Source organism: Strix aluco, chromosome W (genome assembly GCF_031877795.1).
Source record: "Strix aluco isolate bStrAlu1 chromosome W, bStrAlu1.hap1, whole genome shotgun sequence".
NCBI classification, from domain to species: domain Eukaryota; kingdom Metazoa; phylum Chordata; class Aves; order Strigiformes; family Strigidae; genus Strix; species Strix aluco.
Window position 1 is genome coordinate 45,558,669 of NC_133970.1, and position 21,042 is coordinate 45,579,710.

Genomic DNA, 21,042 nt, shown 5'->3' on the forward strand with positions numbered 1-21,042 from the left:
GGCCCTGAAACAAAGTTGACCTCTAGATGAACCTCACAACCAAATGTTATCCATTATTAGTATCTGCTAATTAGTAAAATCTGTGTTACCATTAGCTTTAATTATTAGTATCTGATCATTAATGAAATATGTATGCTCACTAGTGAAAGATGTAGCTTAGACAAAATGTAATCAGTAGTGAGGATGCAATGCTGTGAGAATGTATCCAACTGCCCTTGTTTAGCCTTGTTCAAGGCTGAGAACCCAAGTGTTTGGCCTTGTTAGAAACTCCCTTGGTTCCCCCCCGAGCCCTGGCCAGGCTTTGGGTGGAATCCAACAGGAGGATGAAACCAGATGTTTCCGCTCAAAACAAAGGTGCCAGCTATTCTGGCTTACTGATTTTCGGTATATAAGTCTGGACCCGCTCACAGCGACTTTGGAAGCCTCACCTACGGGTGGACGCACCGCGTAGGATTTCCCACTTGCCGGGACAGGCTCTCCAAATCCTCGCTGTAACCGGGGCTGCCCAGCGCCTGCGGGTCTGGATGATGGTAACGTATGCAAGTGGTGATGGATCTTTCTTAATTACTATTCTCCCCATCATGTAGTAATGATTAGGTGCATTACCTTGCTTAACTGTATGTAGTAATAATTAATTGTACTATTCTGTATTTTTCTTACTGCTTATTTTCTGTAGTACTTAGTTATATCCTTTGATTATTAACATTAAAATCGGCCTACTCTTTTCACTCTGGTGTCTGAGTTTAATTGACATCCTCAATCAGCAGAACACCCTGTCACTTCACTCCAGCCACAGCCTCTGTTTAAGGAGCCAGCAAGCCAAGCTCTTAACAGAAGGAGAGCATAAAAACTAGCTAAATCAATGGAAAGACTCCAGCAGAACTTGGCACCAGCCTGGAGACAGCAAATGGGTAACTAAATGTCCAATACATGGTCTCAAATGCTGTGCAGTTGTTTGGCCAACTGCTGGCCTCACCCTCTCCTACCAGGAGGAAACACGTATGGGATTTCACTGTGTGCCAAGGGTGGATCCAGCCCCACTGCACAGAGCCAGTTCAAAGCACAGGCTTGTAAGGCTGAACATAAGCTTTACTTTCAAGATATAAAAGCATGCAGTTCTTCCATGGATCCTTCCATGTACAAGTCAATATTACACTGCCTCAGTAATGTGCTTTGGTGTAAGATTATCAACTACATGTAATTTTTTTAACATGCTGCCATAAAAAAAAATACAATTACTGAAGTGGATTTGTTAGGGACCTGTGACACCACAGATCCAGTCCTTCAGGCAATGTATCAGTTATGGTACAGGTATGGAGCACATCTAATTAAGTCTATAGGAAGGTCTCAGCAGGACTGTACTGGGCAGAACTCTAAGATTGTCAGGATTTATCACCTAGTAATGACTTGGGAGAGGGGCTGGATGCTCACGAGAACTTTTGCAGATACAAGCACATTCACATGGGGAAAAACAAAAAACCAGCTAATAAACAGACCTCATCTAATACTCTGACCTAAGTTATGCAAGAATAGATGTTCTCTCTCATGCTGTTATCTCAAATATTCCTGTTCAACTTATACTTCTTTGTCTGACTTTCTCAGTTGAGCATTTCCCCTACTCAGAACAAATGTGTTACAGCATTAGAAGCAGTTTAGTGGTCAGAAATTTAGTTTTGGAACAACAAAGATCTGTTCCCTTCACACACACACAATTCTGTAATAATGCAGCAAATCAGGACATACATATTTAGTATTGTGTCTTGGATTTAAGGACAGAAACATAATTAAAGTGCTCTTCATTTTTTTATTCTGAAGGTAAGCTCATGGAAGTTACTATTTCATCTGTATAGAAAAAGTCACCAATATAGAGGTGATGCTGTGGTTAAGTTTTATTTATAACACAGATTTTTACTGATCTTAGAACATGTGGACCACACCTCATCTGCCAAGGATCAAAAAATCCTCATATGCTCTTAAACCTCAAGAGAGAAATCATTTTGTCCAGTAGACTGCATCTGAGCAGGAATTATTTTTGTCCATTGAATAAATGTACTGTAAAATACAGACACTGAGGGGGAAGGATCAAGTCAGGACACATTTGGTTTTGTTCTACTGACCATTCTGTAAGAGGCAATGAATAGAAGCTGGTACATGTATCATATTTCACTGTGAAATACTGACTTTTCACATTTCAGCAGAACCAAGGAGGGATTTTCAAATTTTATTTCAGTTCATAGGTCTAACTAAAGAGATTGGTACACAAAGGGGAAAAAAAAATGTCTATATAGCTTTATTCTGCAAATGCCTATCAGAAAATCTGTTTTCTTGTAACCAAATCAGAAGACAGAGAAGGATTCAAAATACATTAAATAAAGGCCCCACATTGTTTCAGCCCAATTTTAATATGAAAATAAACACTTCACTGCACCACACTTCCTTACACACTTCTTAAATAGGCACACTCATTTCCTATGGGATATGTAGGTAGCAGAATGAAAGTATTGCTGCAAGTAGGAAATGAAAGTAGGGAACAAAAGTGAAAACTTGATTCATTCATTGCCTTCAACATTCAGCTACATTAGGAACTCAAACCAAATTTAGTAAACGTTAAAGAAAATGCCTTAACTAGCAGGGGAGAAGAGAATGTTATATATGAGCTGGTATCTGATAACACAGAGGATAAGAGACTGAGCCACATACATAGAAGTAAATAAACAGAAACCTGTGTTTTCCCTATCCAAACCCCTTTTTTAATAAATAAAATTAACTTTATGGAAGAATTCTCTGAAAACTGATCATTTGAGTTCCAATTATATCTTATTTCAGCTTAATGTCTCCATTAAAAACAAAGTAATACCACTTGCATCCATATTTGCAGAAGCGCTGGAGAGATATCTGGAAAATTTAAGTATGCAACTCCAAGAAAATGCCAAAATGTATCAGGGTGAAGGAGGATGATTATACCTTTAAACTGTAGGACAATTATGACTACAGGCAACTATGCCATAGCTGTTTGGTTTAGTACCATATTCTAAAAATAACACTAGAAAGGCTAATGAAACATGGATTGCAACTCTATAGGTATTTAATTTACATTCAGTAACACCTAAGCATAGAGCTAAAGGAAAATAGAGATGTGAGAAATTTTCATTGAAAATTTTAACAGTTTATTTACAGTTTGTTGTGGAAGCTGTTTTCACCACTCTCTTTCCAAAATTACTCAAACCGCCCTCTCTGACTTTCTCTGCTAACATTAATTTTGTCTAGGAGGTTAGGAGGGGCACCTGCTTATGGAGCCACCCTTCTGTAGCTGCTCCGTAGCTCTGGGAGAAGCGGTAACACATTCATATAAGATTAGTAATTATGGAAAACTGTTACTGTTGTGTTGAGTTTGTGGTGGGGTTTTGGTAGCAGGGGAGGGGGCTACATAGATGGCTCCTGTGAAAAGCTTCTCAAAGCTCCCCAGCTCCAAGTCAGACCCACCTCTGGCTGAGGCTGAGACAATTAGCGATGGTGGCCACGCCTCTGCAATAACATATTTAAGAAGGGAAATCTGGGAAGAGGAAGAGCTGTGAGGGAGAGACCTATGCAAAGATTGAGGTCAGGGGAAGAAAGGTGAAGGGTGGGGGGGGAGGTGGACCAGAGCAGAGACTCCCCTGCAGCCCGTAGCGAGAGGGCAGGCTGTGCCCCTGCAGCCCACGGAGGTCACTGGTGGAGCAGATGCCCACCTGCAGCCTGTGGAGAACCCCATGCTGGAGCAGGGGGCTGTGCCCAAAGAAGGCCAGGTCTTTGGGAGAAGCCCACGCTGGAGCAGTCTGTCGCTGGGAGGATTGCAACCTGTGGGATAGACTCACGCTGGAGCAGTCTGTCGCTGGGAGGATTGCAACCTGTGGGATAGACTCACACTGGAGCAGTTTGTGAAGAGCTGCAGCCTGTGGGAAGGACTCATGTTGGAGAAGTTCCTGGAGGACTGTCTCCTGTGAGAGGGACCCCACGCTGGAGCAGGGGAGGAGTGTGAGAAGTCCTCCCCCTGAGGAGGAAGGAGCAGCAGAAACAATGGGTGATGAACTAACCACAACCCCCATCCCCTGCCCCCTGCACTGCTCAGGGGAGAGGAGGTAGAGAAATTGGGAGCAAAGCTGAGCCTGGGAATAAGGGAGGGGTGGGGGAAGGTGTTTTTAAGTTATGGTTGTATTTCTCACTGTCCTACTGTGTTGAATTGGAAAATTAAGTGGTGGTGGTCAAATTAAATTGATGTTCTTTTTCTTCCCCAATGGAGTCTTTTTTTGCCTGTGACTGTAATAGGTGAGTCATCCCTCCCTGTTCTTGTCTTGATCCCCAAGCCTTTTGTTTTATTTTCTCCTCCTCATTCCTGAGGGGGAAGGAGTAAGTGGCTGAGTGGTGCTCAGTTGCCCTCTGGTCTTAAATCACGACAACTGCTCTCTCCAAAGGCTAGAACAAGACAGAGCACATTAGGCAAACTTGTATTTGTTCACAGGAGCAGATCATAACCAGCATAAATAGATCAGTCTGACACAACATAAAACTGCCACTGAAGTTAATGGGATTTTTTTTTTTTTTTTGTTCAAAATGAGTAAAAGACCAGTCCCAAAGGACCAGCCAGAGTCAAAGCAGGCCTCTGGGTGATACAGAAATGGTTTTAAATTGTTGCTGGTTGCAACAAGAAAAAGCATCAGAGAAAGCACAGCTGGAGCAAGTACTTTTCAGCCCTGAATTTAATTTAGAAGATGGAAGAATCGAGGTGAATAAGGATGGGAAGAACAACTGTGGAAAGCCAGAGGATGTGAAACCTGGGCAGATCTGCTGAATCATGAACACCACAGGATGTGGATTCAGAGCTTCTCCTAGCTAAAAGGTTTCTACTGGCTACCCACAGCCAGCTGGTTGTTTGAGGCTACATGTTCTTTTCAAATCCCTTTTATAACCTCTACTCAAGAATTTCTAAGTGTATTTCTTATGAAACTTGTTCATATTGCCCTCAGACCCAACATGTACAGTCTTAAAATACTTCCTCCATACTTCCAAATAGCTCTACACTTAACATATGATTATACTAAAAAGACTTGTTAATGGAAAAAAAAAGTTTCTATAAAAAATTAACCCTATACAATTCTTTCATAACTTCAGTACCTGAGCAAAGAAAATCCAGATATCTAACACCAATGTTGATCCAGCCTGTTTACACATCACACACCTAAGTTTGTCTATGAAATTCACCTTCATTCTGCAACACATTGTCTCAATCTCATCCACTATCTTTACAACAAGATTAACTGATGTATTTTTCACATTTCACATGATGTACCCAGGTTACTGCAATCAAGGAATGTGCATAGTCCTGACATATAATATAAAAATACTCTATATAAGGCTATATACACACACAAAGTCACAGAAAGGTATCATAAAACTTACCATCACTTGCAGAAAGCGAGTCATTTTCACAGACCAGTGCCAAAGTAAACAGCAGATGCCAAAGATCCATACCTCTATTTCTGTAATAATAAAAGACATGAGAGTTTCTCTCTAAACTGATATTACTGACTAATATTACATTTAAACTATTAGTTAGTTTTATTTTATTTTGGATCAGATTTAAACCAGAAGTGTATTTAGTTTACAGTTTATTGCCTCAAAGTCATACATCATCTTGCAGTCTAGGACAGATAGTAAATACTATCTTTATAAGAGAACTAGCTTATGGGTCTCTAGTTCATTTAATATAGGGCTAAAAAAAAAAATATCAGTATTGTCAATCTCACCCCACAGCAACCTTTGAGAAATGGATCCCAATGAGTAGCCTAGGTTAAATGTGAAAGTAGAAGAACAGCATCTCTTTCGGGGAACAAAAAGAGATGATTATCCCCTTTTCAGCTCATGCTCCTCTGAAGCCGTGTTTGTCTTTGCAGGCCAGATATAACACTTCCCGGGTCTAGGACTACATGCTGTAAAAATGAGAGAAGTGATGCAGTCTAATAAGCCAGCCTCCACACTAGAAAGTCAAATGGCTGTTAGCAGAGAAGCACCGGCTTTGTACCTACTGCCACCACCAGCAGCAGGCAGCACTCCAGGAGCAGAGAGAGTAGCAGTAGCTGTGGGATGGCAAGAAGGAGTAACCCAGGCTCATTCTCTGGTCTGTTTCCCACCAGCATCCTGCACAACCCTGAGCACATGCCTTGGTGCCCCTGCTCTGCCACGCTGCTCTTAGGGGGCTGCCATGGAGGCTGTCTCACATTGGAAACTTCTACCCATGTGATTTCTGAGAAGGCACCTTCTGATGGACCCGAGCACATCCACAGAAGCCACATAACCTCCAAACATACAAGCCTTTACAACCCAAGCATAACCCAGCAAGCCTTTACAACCTCCCCAGAAAGCACTCTCCTCCTTTTTCCCAATTCATCTGTGCCACATGAATTAAGGAATGGAGTTGAGTATGGCTTGAAGGTTTGCTTGACATAACTAGGCCACTCTTAGCATAAGTATGAGTTAGCAAATACTGTGAGTTCTTGTCTTCTTAACAAGAAGTTCTAACTTGGCTAACCGCAAGTAGGAGCCTACTCCTCTGCAGGGGTACAATATGTACAGAGACAGCTGCCTTTAGGCATGTATGCCTTGTTGTCTAGGAAACCATGAAATTAGTTACAATAGACAAAATAGAGCACTAAAGTTTTGTAACCAGACTTGTTTATCGAGGATTAACCACAGAATGTATGGAATGTTTGATAAAATTGCTATATAAGCTGACTAAAATTTTACCTCAGCAGAGGTGCATTTTGTAGGGTGCAGACCCTATGCTCTCCCCACTAGTGAAAATAAAGGTGCTTTGGCTTACAGTCTGTCTGTGAGTCAGTTCCTTTGAATCACACACACATATCCTACAATCCCATCACATGATCCTGTTTGAGGGACACTACTCATGCCATTATCACCAGCATCTGATAACAACAGGAAAGGGCAGAATCTTGACTACACTGGACTTGTGGGCAGTGCAGCCTTCCGCACAAAATTGTACCATGCTCCCAAAAGCTCATGAGGTGTCCATATGTAGTAGGGGGAAAACATACATACCATGGATTACAACCTGATAGTTTACAACCATGCCAATGGAGCACAGAGATTACTGGAGGCCTTCCAAAGCAAATCTACAACACCAAAATGAACACGGAACACTGAAACAACGGTCAATCACTGGTTTCTTGTTCTGTGGCATGAAATTGCCAAGATATACTGACACCCCAGCTCAGTGAGGCAGCAGAGAGAGAGTAATAGCTCCACTTTTACATTTGACCATAAATTGGTATGACAAACCTTGATTCTACACTGGAGAATTTTCAATTAGAAATTTTCTTTTTTCATCTAACAGGAGAATAAATCCAAACAACCAAGCCCACTAAAGACTAATAATCTCTAAGTGGGTGTTACTGATTAACACAACAAATGCTGTCAAATCAACAAATAGGCAGTCTCCTAGTAGAGTTAGCAAAGTTTGAATTTAGTCAGAAACTGTAAAACACAAGCACACTGAGTATGTAAAACTATGTTAGCACTGAATTTAAAAGATAATTCCTTCCTTAATTTTCTTACCCCAAGAGAACAGACTGACTCATACTGCAGAAAAACACATAATTACTACCAGCTCCAGATTTCTCATTCATGCTGTTTAGTACAAAACTTGAAAATCAGAAGGTATTTCTCCCATCCTTATTAACACAACTGCTCAATAATTCTCAAGTTTCAGGCTTAGTACAGGAGGAATTTATTCAAACTGCTCTAAGCTAGTAGAGTCTAACCTAGACCTGCAAAGGCAAGCCAGGAGACACTCCCCATGGCACCTGCACCACCACAACGCCCATGGTTTGAGCAGGCACAGGACAGCAGGAAGCTGTCACAACCCGGACTGGAAGCCCAGAGAATCGCAAGGGTTCTGATCCCCTCCAGTTAAATTAAGGTGAAACGACACCAAACGACCGGTTAAAACGTTTTACTTGCAGTAGAGAACAATTAAAACTTGGAAAAGGATAATAAGCAATGTGGTCTCTTATAAATCTATAAGAAGGAGGGGAGAGGAGGGGAGAGGAGGGGAGAGGAGGGGAGAGGAGGGGAGAGGAGGGGAGAGGAGGGGAGAGGAGGGGAGAGGAGGGGAGAGGAGGGGAGAGGAGGGGAGAGGAGGGGAGAGGAGGGGAGAGGAGGGGAGAGGAGGGGAGAGGAGGGGAGAGGAGGGGAGAGGAGGGGAGAGGAGTCAAAGAAATCCGGATCATCACCCCTGGGTCCAGCGTTGTCTCAGGTCCGGTAATCTTGGGTGGTGGGTGCACACGGATCTAGCTTCAATGGTGGGTGCACACAGAGCAAAGTTTTCTGTTGCCTTTTAAGCTCATCCTATCAGCTGATGAGCATATCTGCTCACCTTTAGTTTTTCCTCTGGTCCCACAGGTTTTTGCTGACTTCATGCTTCTTGAGTAATCATCCGGCTTCTGGGGCAGAACTGCTCACCTCTTATCAGTTCATTAGCAATGCATGCATGGTGTCTGGCATACACAGTAGAGCCACAAATGGCTACACGATGGAGCCACTGATAAACATTTGGTTTTGCTCAGTCCATGTCTCCCCCTTTGAAGCTTATCTAAGGAGTTTGACAATGCAACTGCAAGGGAGTGGGGGGTGCATCCTTCCATACACTCCTGCTTCCTTGGGTGACATTCCTTAGACTAATCCAAAGGCCACAGCTTGTCCTTGAGGTTTTCTGTGTCGATGAATGTTTGAGGCATTACTTCCTTCAGTTCCTTACAGAAGCACACTGTGGGTACAACTGGCTGCACAGCAAGAAGAGCTGGGGGAGCTCTGGGGACCTGCCAAGCACTGGGCAGGGCTTTCCCCTGGCCAAACAGACACAGCTCTTTCAAAAAGTGACTCCCATGTTCTCAAGTGAACATGGAGGAATGAAACTGTATGGTGAGGCTGGACGCACGTTAGCAAGGACTCGGGGCCAGTGTGAGAGCAAGGCAGCCTGGGAAGCAAGACCCAGGAGCAGTGAAAGGCTGCAGCTGCTGGAGTGCAAAGGGCTGGGAAAAAGTTCATAAAGCAATTACAGGCCAACAATTCTCCTACTCTCGGAGAGGAGCTACACTGGCACAGCACGAGGTTCATCCAAGCACAGCTATGTTTTTAGCTAGCTCAATTGTTCCCCTGCTCTATTTGTATTCTTGTTTAAAGGATTTTTACTGTCTCTTATTAGTAAATATATCTTTTACAGAAATGGTTCTGTATTTGCTAATTCCTCTCCTCTTACACTATTTCTACCCTGTCAAACAGTTCCCCCTCCCCTTTAGCCCTTCCACTTTCTCCCTAAAGTTTTGTTTTCTCTTTCACAGGCCTGAGCACAATGTCACTTTATTTACAATCCCCCTGCTCTCTCCCTGTCACAATACCCAGACATCCTATGCTGCCTCCATATTGATACTTCCCTGTTTTCCTGTGTTCACCAGCCTCTGCTGATTTTCCTACCACTCTTCTCCAGACTTTCCTATTTCTTCCTGCCTAACAACAGCTACAAGAAAAACCCAAACCCTCACAGGAGTTCTCCTGTGAGAACAAATGTCATCAACAGTCAGTCCTTCAGAGCACATCTGTGAACACAGTTTGTGTTTTCATAACCGCACCAAACGACTCTGTGATTGGACTGGGATCAGTCCCCACGTGCAGCCATCACAGCATGGCTGTCCCTTCTGTCCCTGCGCTGTGACCAGCAGCCATCTCAGCTTTGTCCAATGAAGAGTAGTTTGACAGCCAGAGCACCAACCCAGGAGTCTGGAAATCCCAGAGGTCAACAATCATGTCAAACTTCAATAAGGTCTTGCTGTTGCAGATAAAAACAATCCCATTCCAGTACTACTGTTCTTGCACTGGCAGACTTGTTTACATACTTGCATGCAGTGAACTCCATCAGGAAATTGTTCCAGTTAAAATGAATCTGTAAACATTTATTGTAACAAATCTGTTTATCAGGACTCCACAAAGATGCACCCTGAGAGCAGAGCAGGGGCAGCACAGGCATAGGAGTGAGCAGCCAGGGCAGAGGGGAGGACACAGCCTCCAGCAGCAGCAACCACTTCTTTAAGAGCAATTCTATAATTATTGTGACAGTTCCTGTTTAGCCACAGACCTTGACTAAAACACCTAGCTGTCTGAAATAGGGTATGGAATTACTTTAGGTTCCTAAACCCTAAAGGTGACCAAAATCACTGCTTAATCCCTTAGTTTTCACTAGTGAAATCCAGAAAGGAGCTCTGCAAGAGGTTTGAAGTACCAGGGGCTACGTGACCTCTCTGCATCCAGCACATATACCAAAATCTCTGATGAGCTGCAGGTAAGACTATCACTTCTAGAAGTATCAGAGGTCAAGGGAGCTACACTGCCATGGCTCCAGTCTTGTGGGAGAAAATCTATTGCAAAGCAGGAGCTGCCCCATCACGATACTACTTTTGGTGGTACAGAATAAAATTTCTGAGAGAAGAGTCCTCTGAAATGCCATCTGCCCCACCATCAGACAACTACTGCCTTGTAGAAAGTTCTCACAAATCTGTTTTGTAACCACCTGCTGCTGTTCCTCTAAGATGCTCTTGCAAGCTCGCTGCCAACAAGAACAATATTGTTCAGAGGCTGCAGCGTTAACCTAGCAAGAGACAGCTTCTCTATTGGTTTTAGGACAAAACTGACCTTTTACAATCTAGTAATATCTACCTCCCAACACCTCCCCCTGTATGTGTATGAAAGACAAATGCCACTAATGAAGTCCCTGTTATTTAACAGGAAAAAAAATTCAGTGTCTGTAATACACACTATTCTAAGGAATAATACCCTATAGCTTACCCAACTCTAGCAGTTTGCAAGAACAGAGAGATAAAACCAGAAAAAAAAAAATTACAGCAGCTGACTGTCCTCAAGGCAACTGAAAATTGACCACAGGAATATTTAGCTAGAGGTCAGCTCAGGCTAATTGCTTCAGTACAGAGAGGGAGCCAGGAGTTATAAAAAGGATAGAAAAAAATTCCTGGCCCTTTTCTATAGCCATGTTGGAGTAAGGTCAATCACAAGTGATTTTAAACATGACATCTCTCCAGTGGGACATGAGCATAGTCAGCATAAACAGGGGAAACCAGGCTAAGAAAATCCCTGAGAAAATAAATTGCTTAGTTACAGCATGCTGAGTGGTTTGCATCAGGTAACAACGTTAACACTCACAGTAAACCATAAGGAGTTTTGCTTATAAACAAGAATGTTGTTTGAAATAAGATCTTTACCTTTAGATAGTTCCTGGACCTGAAGGAAAGAGAAGGAGATTACACTACATTAAACTGCACCTAAAAAGAGATTTCTGCTTTTGCCATCTCTATTAACTCACTGTACTCCAAATACAACAGTTTTTTCCCCTGTAACCTCCTCCAGTTCAGCTTTGCTTGCCAAAGCAGCACATGCACAGCTAGTCCAGAACCAAAGGTGGCCTCTCTGCTGCAAACAGAACCACAAAATTATTGAATAAAGAATTAACCTAAGAAGCTTTTTTGTACATTGCTATATTTCATCATTCCATCAGATCACAAACAGGCAAGAACACAAGAACTTGCAATGCAAATGAACACACACCAATACATCCACCACCAAGTAACAATGAGTGCTGAGAAATGAACATAACTCCTAGCTCTCAAGCTGTGCTGAACCATATTTATGCAACTACCAAATACATATGTACATGCCCTTACAGAATATTTTCCAGGGAAAAGGCCTTCATTTTTTACAATGCAGATATTCCTTACAAGCTATCCCACGGCAAGATTAATGACACCAAGAGAAAATTTTTCTGTGTTTGCGTAATAAAAATCACACCAGGTTAGCTCATCATGCATAGCTGAAATCACTTTGCCTACTTACCCCTCATTCCCCTGAATGCCGATGGGACAGAGTCACTCCACAGATGAAATGAGTTACAGCCCTTCAAATCAACACAATCTAAAACTGCCACAGACCTAAAGACTTCTTCCCTTGCTTGCTGATATTACAGCTTGATCGAGTCATCAGCAGCACTTGTATGAATGCCTGTTTTTATAGAACCCTTGTCAGGGCTATATACTCAGCCCTGTTAAGAAACAGACATAACAAATTGTCTCAGTTGATATGAATAACACACCATTCATCTAGTGTGCGTGGTAATCTGTGATATGAAAAGAACAAGGAATAATACTACAAAAGCAGAAATTATGTATTGCAAATTTAAAAAAAAAATCTCATACAGGGCACATTTCTGAAAAAAACCCAACAAACAACCCACAGAAAAAAACACAACCCAACAACAAAAGACAGTAAAACTGGAAAAGAATGAAGGACTCTGGCATAAAGCTGCAATTATTATGCATACTTTGATGCAAATTTGGGTATTATTAAAAGGTACATCTTTATGACAAACTAAAACTATGGAACAGAGGCAATTTTATACTATTAATTAGAGCTCTATGTAAACTAAATAATTTACAATAGTTTTAAGTACTAAAATTGGAAATGGAATATATTAAAATAATTGCTCACTTCAGATTTAGAAAAATTGGTGTTTTTTTCCAAAACAAACCTTTCATTTTGTAATACAGACTATATGAAAGCTTCATTTTAACACCAACTTTCTTTATATCTCAATTGTAATAGGCACCTTCAATACTTTTACCAGAGCTGATTTCTTTTTCTCATGGATAGATGTGTCAGCTAATTACTTTGATTTAAACTGCATTTAAACTGGTAACAGGAAAAATGGTTATCAGTTCTTAGATGTGGTTAAGGAGCCCTTCAGTGAATCCAGAGTTTGGACATTGATCTGGGTTTGTACTGAAAGCTGTTCTAGGTTAATCCAGCTGTAAAGTCATACTCCAAGAACTGGACTAGGAAGTCCAAGGATGGCTGTGGCATATAGCATATCAATTCTTTATTTACAGTAAAATCTATCATGCTTTTACAACAGTAACCTAATGAACCAGGTATATGCAGGGAGGATCTTAACTATAAAACTAGTAGATCATCTCTGTCAGAAGACAATTTCTAAAAGAGAATTGAAGTTATAGTCTTAAATTTCTGTTTACCACATAGATAGGGAATTTTGAACTTGGAAAAGACTTTGTTTGCCTTTCAGCTCCCAAAAGACGTCAAAGCAGCAAAATAGATGCATCTCAGCTGAAAGAAAGTGCAGATGTGAATTGTTGAGTTGATACTCAGCTTTACATGTACTTGTATCATTAAGGAAGAGGATCTAGGCCTGTTTATGGCAGTGGTAATTCTTTCAGGCCATAAATACTTTTCTCAACTACAGTGGTAATTTTTCCTGGGCTTTTTTTAGGGTGGGTTTTTTTTATTATTTAGATAATAGTCATCCAAAAGACAAAATTCAGCTCTTTCCTTTGTTATTTGTACAATGAACTGGAAAGTGAGAGAATTTCTCCGTATGAGCAAGAAGTATATTCCAGTTTGATTAAAAAAGTATAATGTATCAATTTAATGTCAAATATTATGATAAGAAAGGAAAAAGAAATGACTGAGTCTGTATCTAGAACCAAGGCTCTAGTAATATCTATTAAAAAAAATGTGGTTTTACCCAAAGAAAAACATTTCACTGAGATAATTATTCATACTTTACATAAAGAGATTAAATTATATTCCCAGTGCTGTAAAACATTTCTGTGTCAGTGTAAAAAGAAAAAAGAAAAGTAGCTCTTCAGTGTCTTGCTAGCACTAAAGTTTAAATGCCATCAAGATTCAGCAGTGTGACCCCAATCCAGCAAAGCAGTTAAAGACACCTGATTTTAAGCAGACGAGGTTATATATTTAACATGAGAACAGGGCTAAATAATTCCCCTAGCACAGCCAGAGCATGTAACACCTCACAGAAATGATGAAGCACAGGAATCGTGGTAGAAAGCAACCTATGTGACATTACTGGGAGTTTAGTCTAGAACATGAGTAAAACCAAACAGGATTATTCACATGCTTAACATTAAAGAATCTTCTTATATGTGCTACTGGATTGCCACTGTACAGCCGACCAATTCTGCTGCTCCAGTTAGCATTTTCTTTGGAAGCCTTCTCTTGTGCGCTAGTATCTGCATATCACATGAATTAAAAAGCATACTACCTAGTACTTAGGCAAGTATAGTCAATTATGTATTAGCACACTTATTATAAACAAATCTGGACCTGATCTCTTGAGCTTTTCTGTAACATGATTAATTGATCATGGACAGAGATGGCTGATGCAAGAGAAGTTACTACAAACAATGAAGCTCCTGCTGACCTCAGGTGAAACAGGGTTTGGGTATAGCCAAGCATTTATGAACAAAGCATCCTCAATTTCTTCTAATCACTTTGAACTCAAGCCTGCCTTCCTGACCTCAAAGAGTAATTTCAGGAAATCAGGGGGAGCAGAGGTTTCATTTTGAATAGTATTTATTAAAAAACCTTTTCTTCCAGGGCAAATATCTTCAAGAAGCTGTAAAATTTAAATTCAAGACCCTGGTATTTATCCTAGACTAATAGAGCTACTTAACAGTTCATTACTATGAGACAAATGAATTACATGGTTTAACCACATAATAAATTATTCATGTGCTGCTAATCAGATTAAAGACTACACAACAAAACCTGTATGGTATTTAGGAAGTCATTAATTTAAATACTGGATTAAGTGAAAGCTGGTAATTGACAGACAGAGGACTGGAGTAGGATTTCTGGATGGCCACTCATGACTCAAAGTACTCACATATTTATTATCACTTGGTCAACATACAAAGATTAATCAGCTTCACGGAAGGTAAAGCTGTAAACAGTACATTTTAAATTGGTGCAATTTTTTATGTCCTGAAGTTCATATCAGTTTAAGATATGATTTATATTGATTTAATTTGTATTTGTAATTTACAGATTGAAGCTAACTGTAAGTCTGGTTTAAACTGATTTAGAGTTAGCATATGAGTTCATCTATTCAACATAACTGGTTTTCAAAATAATTTCAAGTAAAATTCTCTGTTTAAGAAGTCCTCTGTTAATGAGAAACAATATGATTGCAACTGCTTTTCATGTGTCCTCATACCAGCCCTTGTACCCTAGCCCTATTCTCTGCTGATTTGTGCTTTAAGTCCATACAAATCTGAATATATAAGTGTATGTATTTACCAAAAAAGTAGCTTACTACATTCAACAACTGCATAAACCACTTTGTATAGCCATGTACAAAGATTTTGAGCTAGATCCTTAATTGTGTAAATCAGCACAAAGTTGAAAGACATACTGACCGATACTAGCATGGGGAGAAGATTATTCAGTATTTTTACATGCAGTATTGCCAAAGTAAGTTTTCATAAGGTAAGTAGTAATTTGTGAAGAAACGCTGATCTCTGTTCATAAAACTGTAAAAAGTCGGTTAATTTCTCTCTCCACTTGCATTGGTAAGATCTGGGAATTAAAATACCCAACTTTTAAGCTTAAAGTATGTTTTGATGAAGCATCTCGCATACAAAAATATACTATGTCCACACTTACCAAAGTGGTTTAAAAACATATCAGCATTTTTAGATACCATCCAAACTGGATCTCTAGAACCTTTATACTGAATCAATCATTTCTGATACACATTTTTATGATACAGCTGTCAATGACACCTTTTAAGCCAAGAACCACAGATGTATGCTGTTAAATTATTGTTTTAATCAGCGATTCTTCCATGGTTAGTGTGTCCAGTATTTCCAAACACAGAGAGAGAAATCAGATCATTTCACTACCTGAATTTATACAATGTAATGTATATACTGGGTACACTACTTTATTTTTTAAGGACTTCAAGCAACTTTTCTTCCAGATCACATTTTGAATCATATCGTGGCATTGTTTTAGCCATTTCAATTATCACAGCTCCTGAAACAATTCTTCACAAGGAAGGAAGAGAAGTGGGTTTTGATTTGTGTGCATGTGCTTGCACACACTGAATTCACAGATATGCACACATGTATATTTGCACTTTGCTGAAATATGAAGGCGTAACTTTGTTGGGGAAGGCAGCTGGTCTGCCGATAACCTGATTGAAGAAGAGTTTGACCTTGACAAGATTCCGGTGTACCCTTGAGATAAGGAAGCTATGCTTAAAGCAAATAACTTTCAAGGAGCTGCTGACTACATAGCAGGATGAAGCAAGCAGGGAGGAAACTGATCAAGGTTATCCAATGAGAATGTTAAAAACAACTTTTTGACCAATTATATTGTAACACTCTGGCACCTGAAATCTATAAAAATGCATGCTTTTAGTAATAAAAAAACTAGCCGCTTGTTCACCCATGTGAGTGTGTGTGTGTCGCTTTGTCCGTCTCTACAGTGACATAACTTTACTGGTATTCAGCTGATTATTTGTATCCCCGTGAGAGGGGGAGCTTCCACCCCATGAGGCGGGTGAGCGCAGGGTAGAAGACAAAAGATCTGATGATAAAATACTGGAAGCCTTGAGGAAAGCCTTTTTCCCCACATTGGAGAGGTCAGAGGATATGTGACATGAGATCCAGGACAGGCTTGGAGAGTGAGTTGGAGATGAGAGTGATTATTAAGGAAGTGGAGACAAGTGAATTGCACAGTGGGTGATCAAGCCAGCCTGACTTTTAAGGGGAATAAACTGAACAGCCATGCCTGGTAATCTCTAGAGTTAGTGACCTATTTAACAGTTACTAGTTTAGTGAAGATTAATATCTCCCAGTTAATCTTCTAAGTGGACACCTGCAGCTAGCATAGCACTACAAGGAAGGCTATCTTCTGGAATAAGCAAGGTAAAGAGAGATGCCAGGTTGCAATTAGAAATTCACATGGGAACCTGAAAGAACTCAGTCAGTCCCAATGCCCAACACTTCCTCTTAGAAAACTCTACCAACAAAGAAATTAAGAAGTGTCTGCAAAATAAGCAATAGAAACAGCCATACTAATTTTAAACATAATTTGCCAAATTTATTTCTAAAAAGGTCTTTTAATGCTATCAGACAATGTTTTCCATCAGCAAATCCTGAAGCAGTCTGCAGTGGGAGTCAGTGGCATTTTACAGATGGGGAAATGGAGACACCAGGAAGAGGAGCAGCTTGCCTTGCATTTACACCACATTCCAGCAGCAGAGTAAGGCATGGACTGCAACCCTTTCCAATGTTTTACCTACCATAGAACATTAGTCTTGTGAATTTATTGCCAACCATCTTAGCATCACAAAATAAAGCTGTAATGGATTAAAAAAACCCCAAAAAATAACAAACTAATAATTTGCATTAAGAGGAAGAATTGCAATTAAGAGAAAGACCAGTTCATCTGAAACTCTCAAGCAACTAGCAAAACTTTCTTAATAAGCATATAGCTCTATTTTACAAACAATAAGAATGAACCACACTCTTTAGCTATGGTAACTATAAAAGAGGGAAGTGGATGTAAACCTCTCCCTCCACATTTACCACTCCTAAAATGTCAGAGACTAATACAATCACAGTTCTACATTGTAACCTTTGTTTTTAGATATTACAGATAAAACACATGAACTCTGAATTGATCAACTTCAAAAGGGATACTCTGCAATGTGCACTACAAACAACAGAGCTGCTCAGTGGCTGTCTGGCTGCGGAGAGCATGTCTGCTTTCAGTGATGTTAGGACTCCCTCCCCTGCAGGAACTCCATCACGTTGCCAACTGTCTGAATAAGAAAGTGAAACTTTGGGGCAGATTCAACTGGTTTTTATTAAAACAGACTAGTGCATTCACATTTTTCCTCTTATTGTTATTTTATACAGGAACATGAAGAAATAGATGTTTACAGACAAAATTCACAAGATATCTGCCCTGAGGAGCACCTGAGAGCCTGAGCCTTCATCCACCACTATCACAAGTATTGCTCAGACTCATACCAGTTTCATGAGGGCTATTCACAAAAATAAATCCCATACCAATCTAGATCTCAGGACTTATATTAGACACACAGTACAATAAAACCGAGCAGAGTAAAGGGGAGGACACTGCACTTTAGCCAGAGAGAGTTTTGTAAAACCCTGCCAGGGGCCCTCCTGATCTAGCACGACCCAACTCCTCTGAAGCCTGACCAGCAGTTTTGCCTCAGTACCCATTTTTATACTGAAATAGGGAGCAAGGCTGCTTTCACATGAGCCTGTCAGCAAAAGTCTTAGTGACGGGCTCTCTCCCTTTAATCAACGCATCAGTAATCATCCCACTCAACACTGGGCCCTGTGGACTGAACTGCAGTCTTTTTAGTCTAACCTGTGTCACTGTGTGTTGGAAACTGTTGGTGTAGAAGGGAAAGAGTATGACTGTTCCTTTTTGTGGTTCCTACCCCGAATAAGTTTAATATCACAGGGAACTTTATTTTTTGAGAGATAAAAGCATTCCATTTTTAGAAAAACCTAAAAAAAAGTTGTTTTTTTTAAGGAATCATTAATGATATCATGTGCTCCTAAAATGTAAAATGATACCAATCACACTTGAATCCTGTGTAAGCAACCAGGTTCACAATAAGCATGACAAGACTGACTGCTCTTAGGTTTTACTACAAAGTGTACTGAGGCATTACATAAATCACTTCTACATGGATTATAATTTTCCAAATATTACTAAAACTGCAAAATATCACAGCAGATGGAGCTTTGAGTTTCAAATTGCCCTCATATATAAATTAGTTCTGATTTTTAGTTCACTTACTGCATACAAGTTTCTCTTCAGCAATCAGACTTGACAACAGGTGACTGGAGTCACACACTAAAAAGAATAATGACTCGGTATAGTTCATTCAAGGAAGATATTTTTCTGTTGCTGCTTTCAGAGATTCTAAAAGTGATAGTCTGCAAAGATTTCCGACAGCTTACCAGCCATACTCTCACTTACTTCTGAATATAAATTGATACAGGGTGCTTTAACCACATGTAAAAAAACCCCAAGCCCCTTAATGACTATAGTCCCTTCATAGCTTAGATGAATCCAGATGTCAGCTGTTCTATGGGTTGCAGAGAACAATTAATTGCAGGATCACTCGGTGGTCTATAAATTACTTTCTTGGCTAAGAAGGGTCTGGTTTTGGCTGGCCTGGAACTGAGTTTTTATCTCCCTAGGAGAGCAGGATTCCTTCCAGTCTCAGACACGCTCTATGATAGATATATAAAACTCACAAAAAAAGCATATACTGTGGATCAGCCAGGTTTCTTCTTAATAGCTCAGCTGGTAGAGAGGTACCCAACAGCTGTACCCTTACAGAGTAGGAAAGTCCTCAAAATGTAGAACTTGCAGTTCTGTTTTAATTTCCCTGTGTCTTTTTGTTCCATATTAGAGGAAAGGGTACTTTAAAAATTTTAAGTCTTAAATAATTAAAATATGTACATTCCTTTGATATAGACACTTGCTCTAGATCTTACTGTAGATACTTGTGAGAGTCGGTCAGAAGATCAGCATTGTCTCAACATTGTTGTCGGGGACATGGACAGTGAGGTACCCAACAACGGCCTGTTTGGAGCGCAGTTGCCGATCCCTGGAGTGGAATGTGGTGCAAAGGCTCCTGAGCACTGACCCGGGTGGTGCAGGCAGTGCAGTGCTGTTCTCCTGAGCACTGACCCGGGTGGTGTGAGAGACGAGAAACCAGGCCTGTGAGAAACTAAGAAAAACAGCCTGAGAAAGCAAAAGTTGAGGCTGATCAAAGAAATGCCTCAAACACTCACAAGACAAAACTATGAGTCACAGGGTGCATTCTGTGGAGGTCGGAGCTGATAAGGCTGCCCCAATAACACAAGATGGGACTGGAGGAGGGAGCCCTGTGGAGACAGGACGGCTCTGCTCTGGGGCACCTGGCCAAAACTTCAAGGGCCATCTGTCCGGTGAATGACCTTTGCTTCATTATCCACGAAATGCATATTAAAGTTAACACCCCTCAATATGCTAACGAGGGCTAACATGATCATGCTAATTACATCATCCCATGAAACACCTCACCCCTCCCCGTACATGGGATACGTAGGTATGGGGGTCGACCTAGGGGATGGACCCAAGGAAAGTGGGTATAAATCAAGAAGGGAAGGGGGGGGGGCGCGCCCCGAGGAGAGAGAGTGCAGTGAAGCGAAGAAGACGGATGCCAGCGAAAAAGACGGATGTCTCCCGTGCCTCCTGGAACCCTCGTCGGCAGGAGCAGCGCAGAAACCCAGACCGGTGATCTGTATTTCCCCATCCCCTCTATCTCCCTCTTTTCCCTTTCCCATTAAGCAATGCAAGGCATATTATATTGCTTGCCACAACTTGCTATATACTTAGCCAACTATCGTGTGTTCAATTAGTACATTGTGAGTAGTTAATAAATGTTTAGACTTGGAGACTTGTTGTCCGCTCCATTGGGGATTTGCGAATCTGAGTCACTTGTCCCCCTCGTCTGAGCGGGACGTGACATTAAAATTGGCGTAGTCGGCAGGATCCCCTTCGGTGTCGGAAAGTCTTATGAGATACTGGTTCTCTATCTGACCAACTCGGACAGGGAGAACTGGGAATTGGCCCCTCAGCTCTATGCTGGGAAAGGGTCGGAGGGATACCAATTCTCTATCCGATAAGGACAGGGAGAATCGGGAAGTGACCTCTCAGCTCTAAGCCAGGAGAGGTTCGAGCAGTGGCAAGCCATGACTGGCCAGGAAATGTCGGTGCTTGACTGCTCCCCTATTTTTGAGAAACTGAAGGAGTATAAGGCTTGTCCTCCTCCTTTAGTAGAGGTTTGGGCCCACGATAATTGGCATAATCCAGAAGCAGTGGCAAGCTATATCAGCGTGCTTGCGGGGCTGCAAGGGTCGCGACCAGGCAAAGGAAAAGCTGTAGTGTGCGCTGTATTAGGGGCAGCACTGACTGCAGCCCAAAAAGATAAACATGTTAAGAAACAATTAGAAGGGGAAATGATCAAATCCTTACAAGATCTGGTAAAAGCTCTCCAGGATCAATTGGTTG

General features: G+C 41.0%; 1 protein-coding gene across 4 annotated transcripts in view; it reads right to left on the reverse strand.

Moving 5' to 3' along the window:
- LOC141917636 (growth hormone receptor-like) overlaps positions 1-21,042 on the reverse strand; it is a 176,086-nt gene that overhangs the window by 81,724 nt on the left and 73,320 nt on the right. For all 4 annotated transcript variants that reach the window (XR_012621382.1, XR_012621381.1, XM_074810986.1 and 1 more), the window contains exon 2: positions 5,437-5,516. Coding sequence is in view for 2 of the 4 variants with exons in the window: in XM_074810986.1 (XP_074667087.1) it covers positions 5,437-5,506 (70 nt within the window). In the remaining 2 variants the exon portion in view is untranslated. The remainder of the gene's footprint in view (positions 1-5,436; positions 5,517-21,042) is intronic.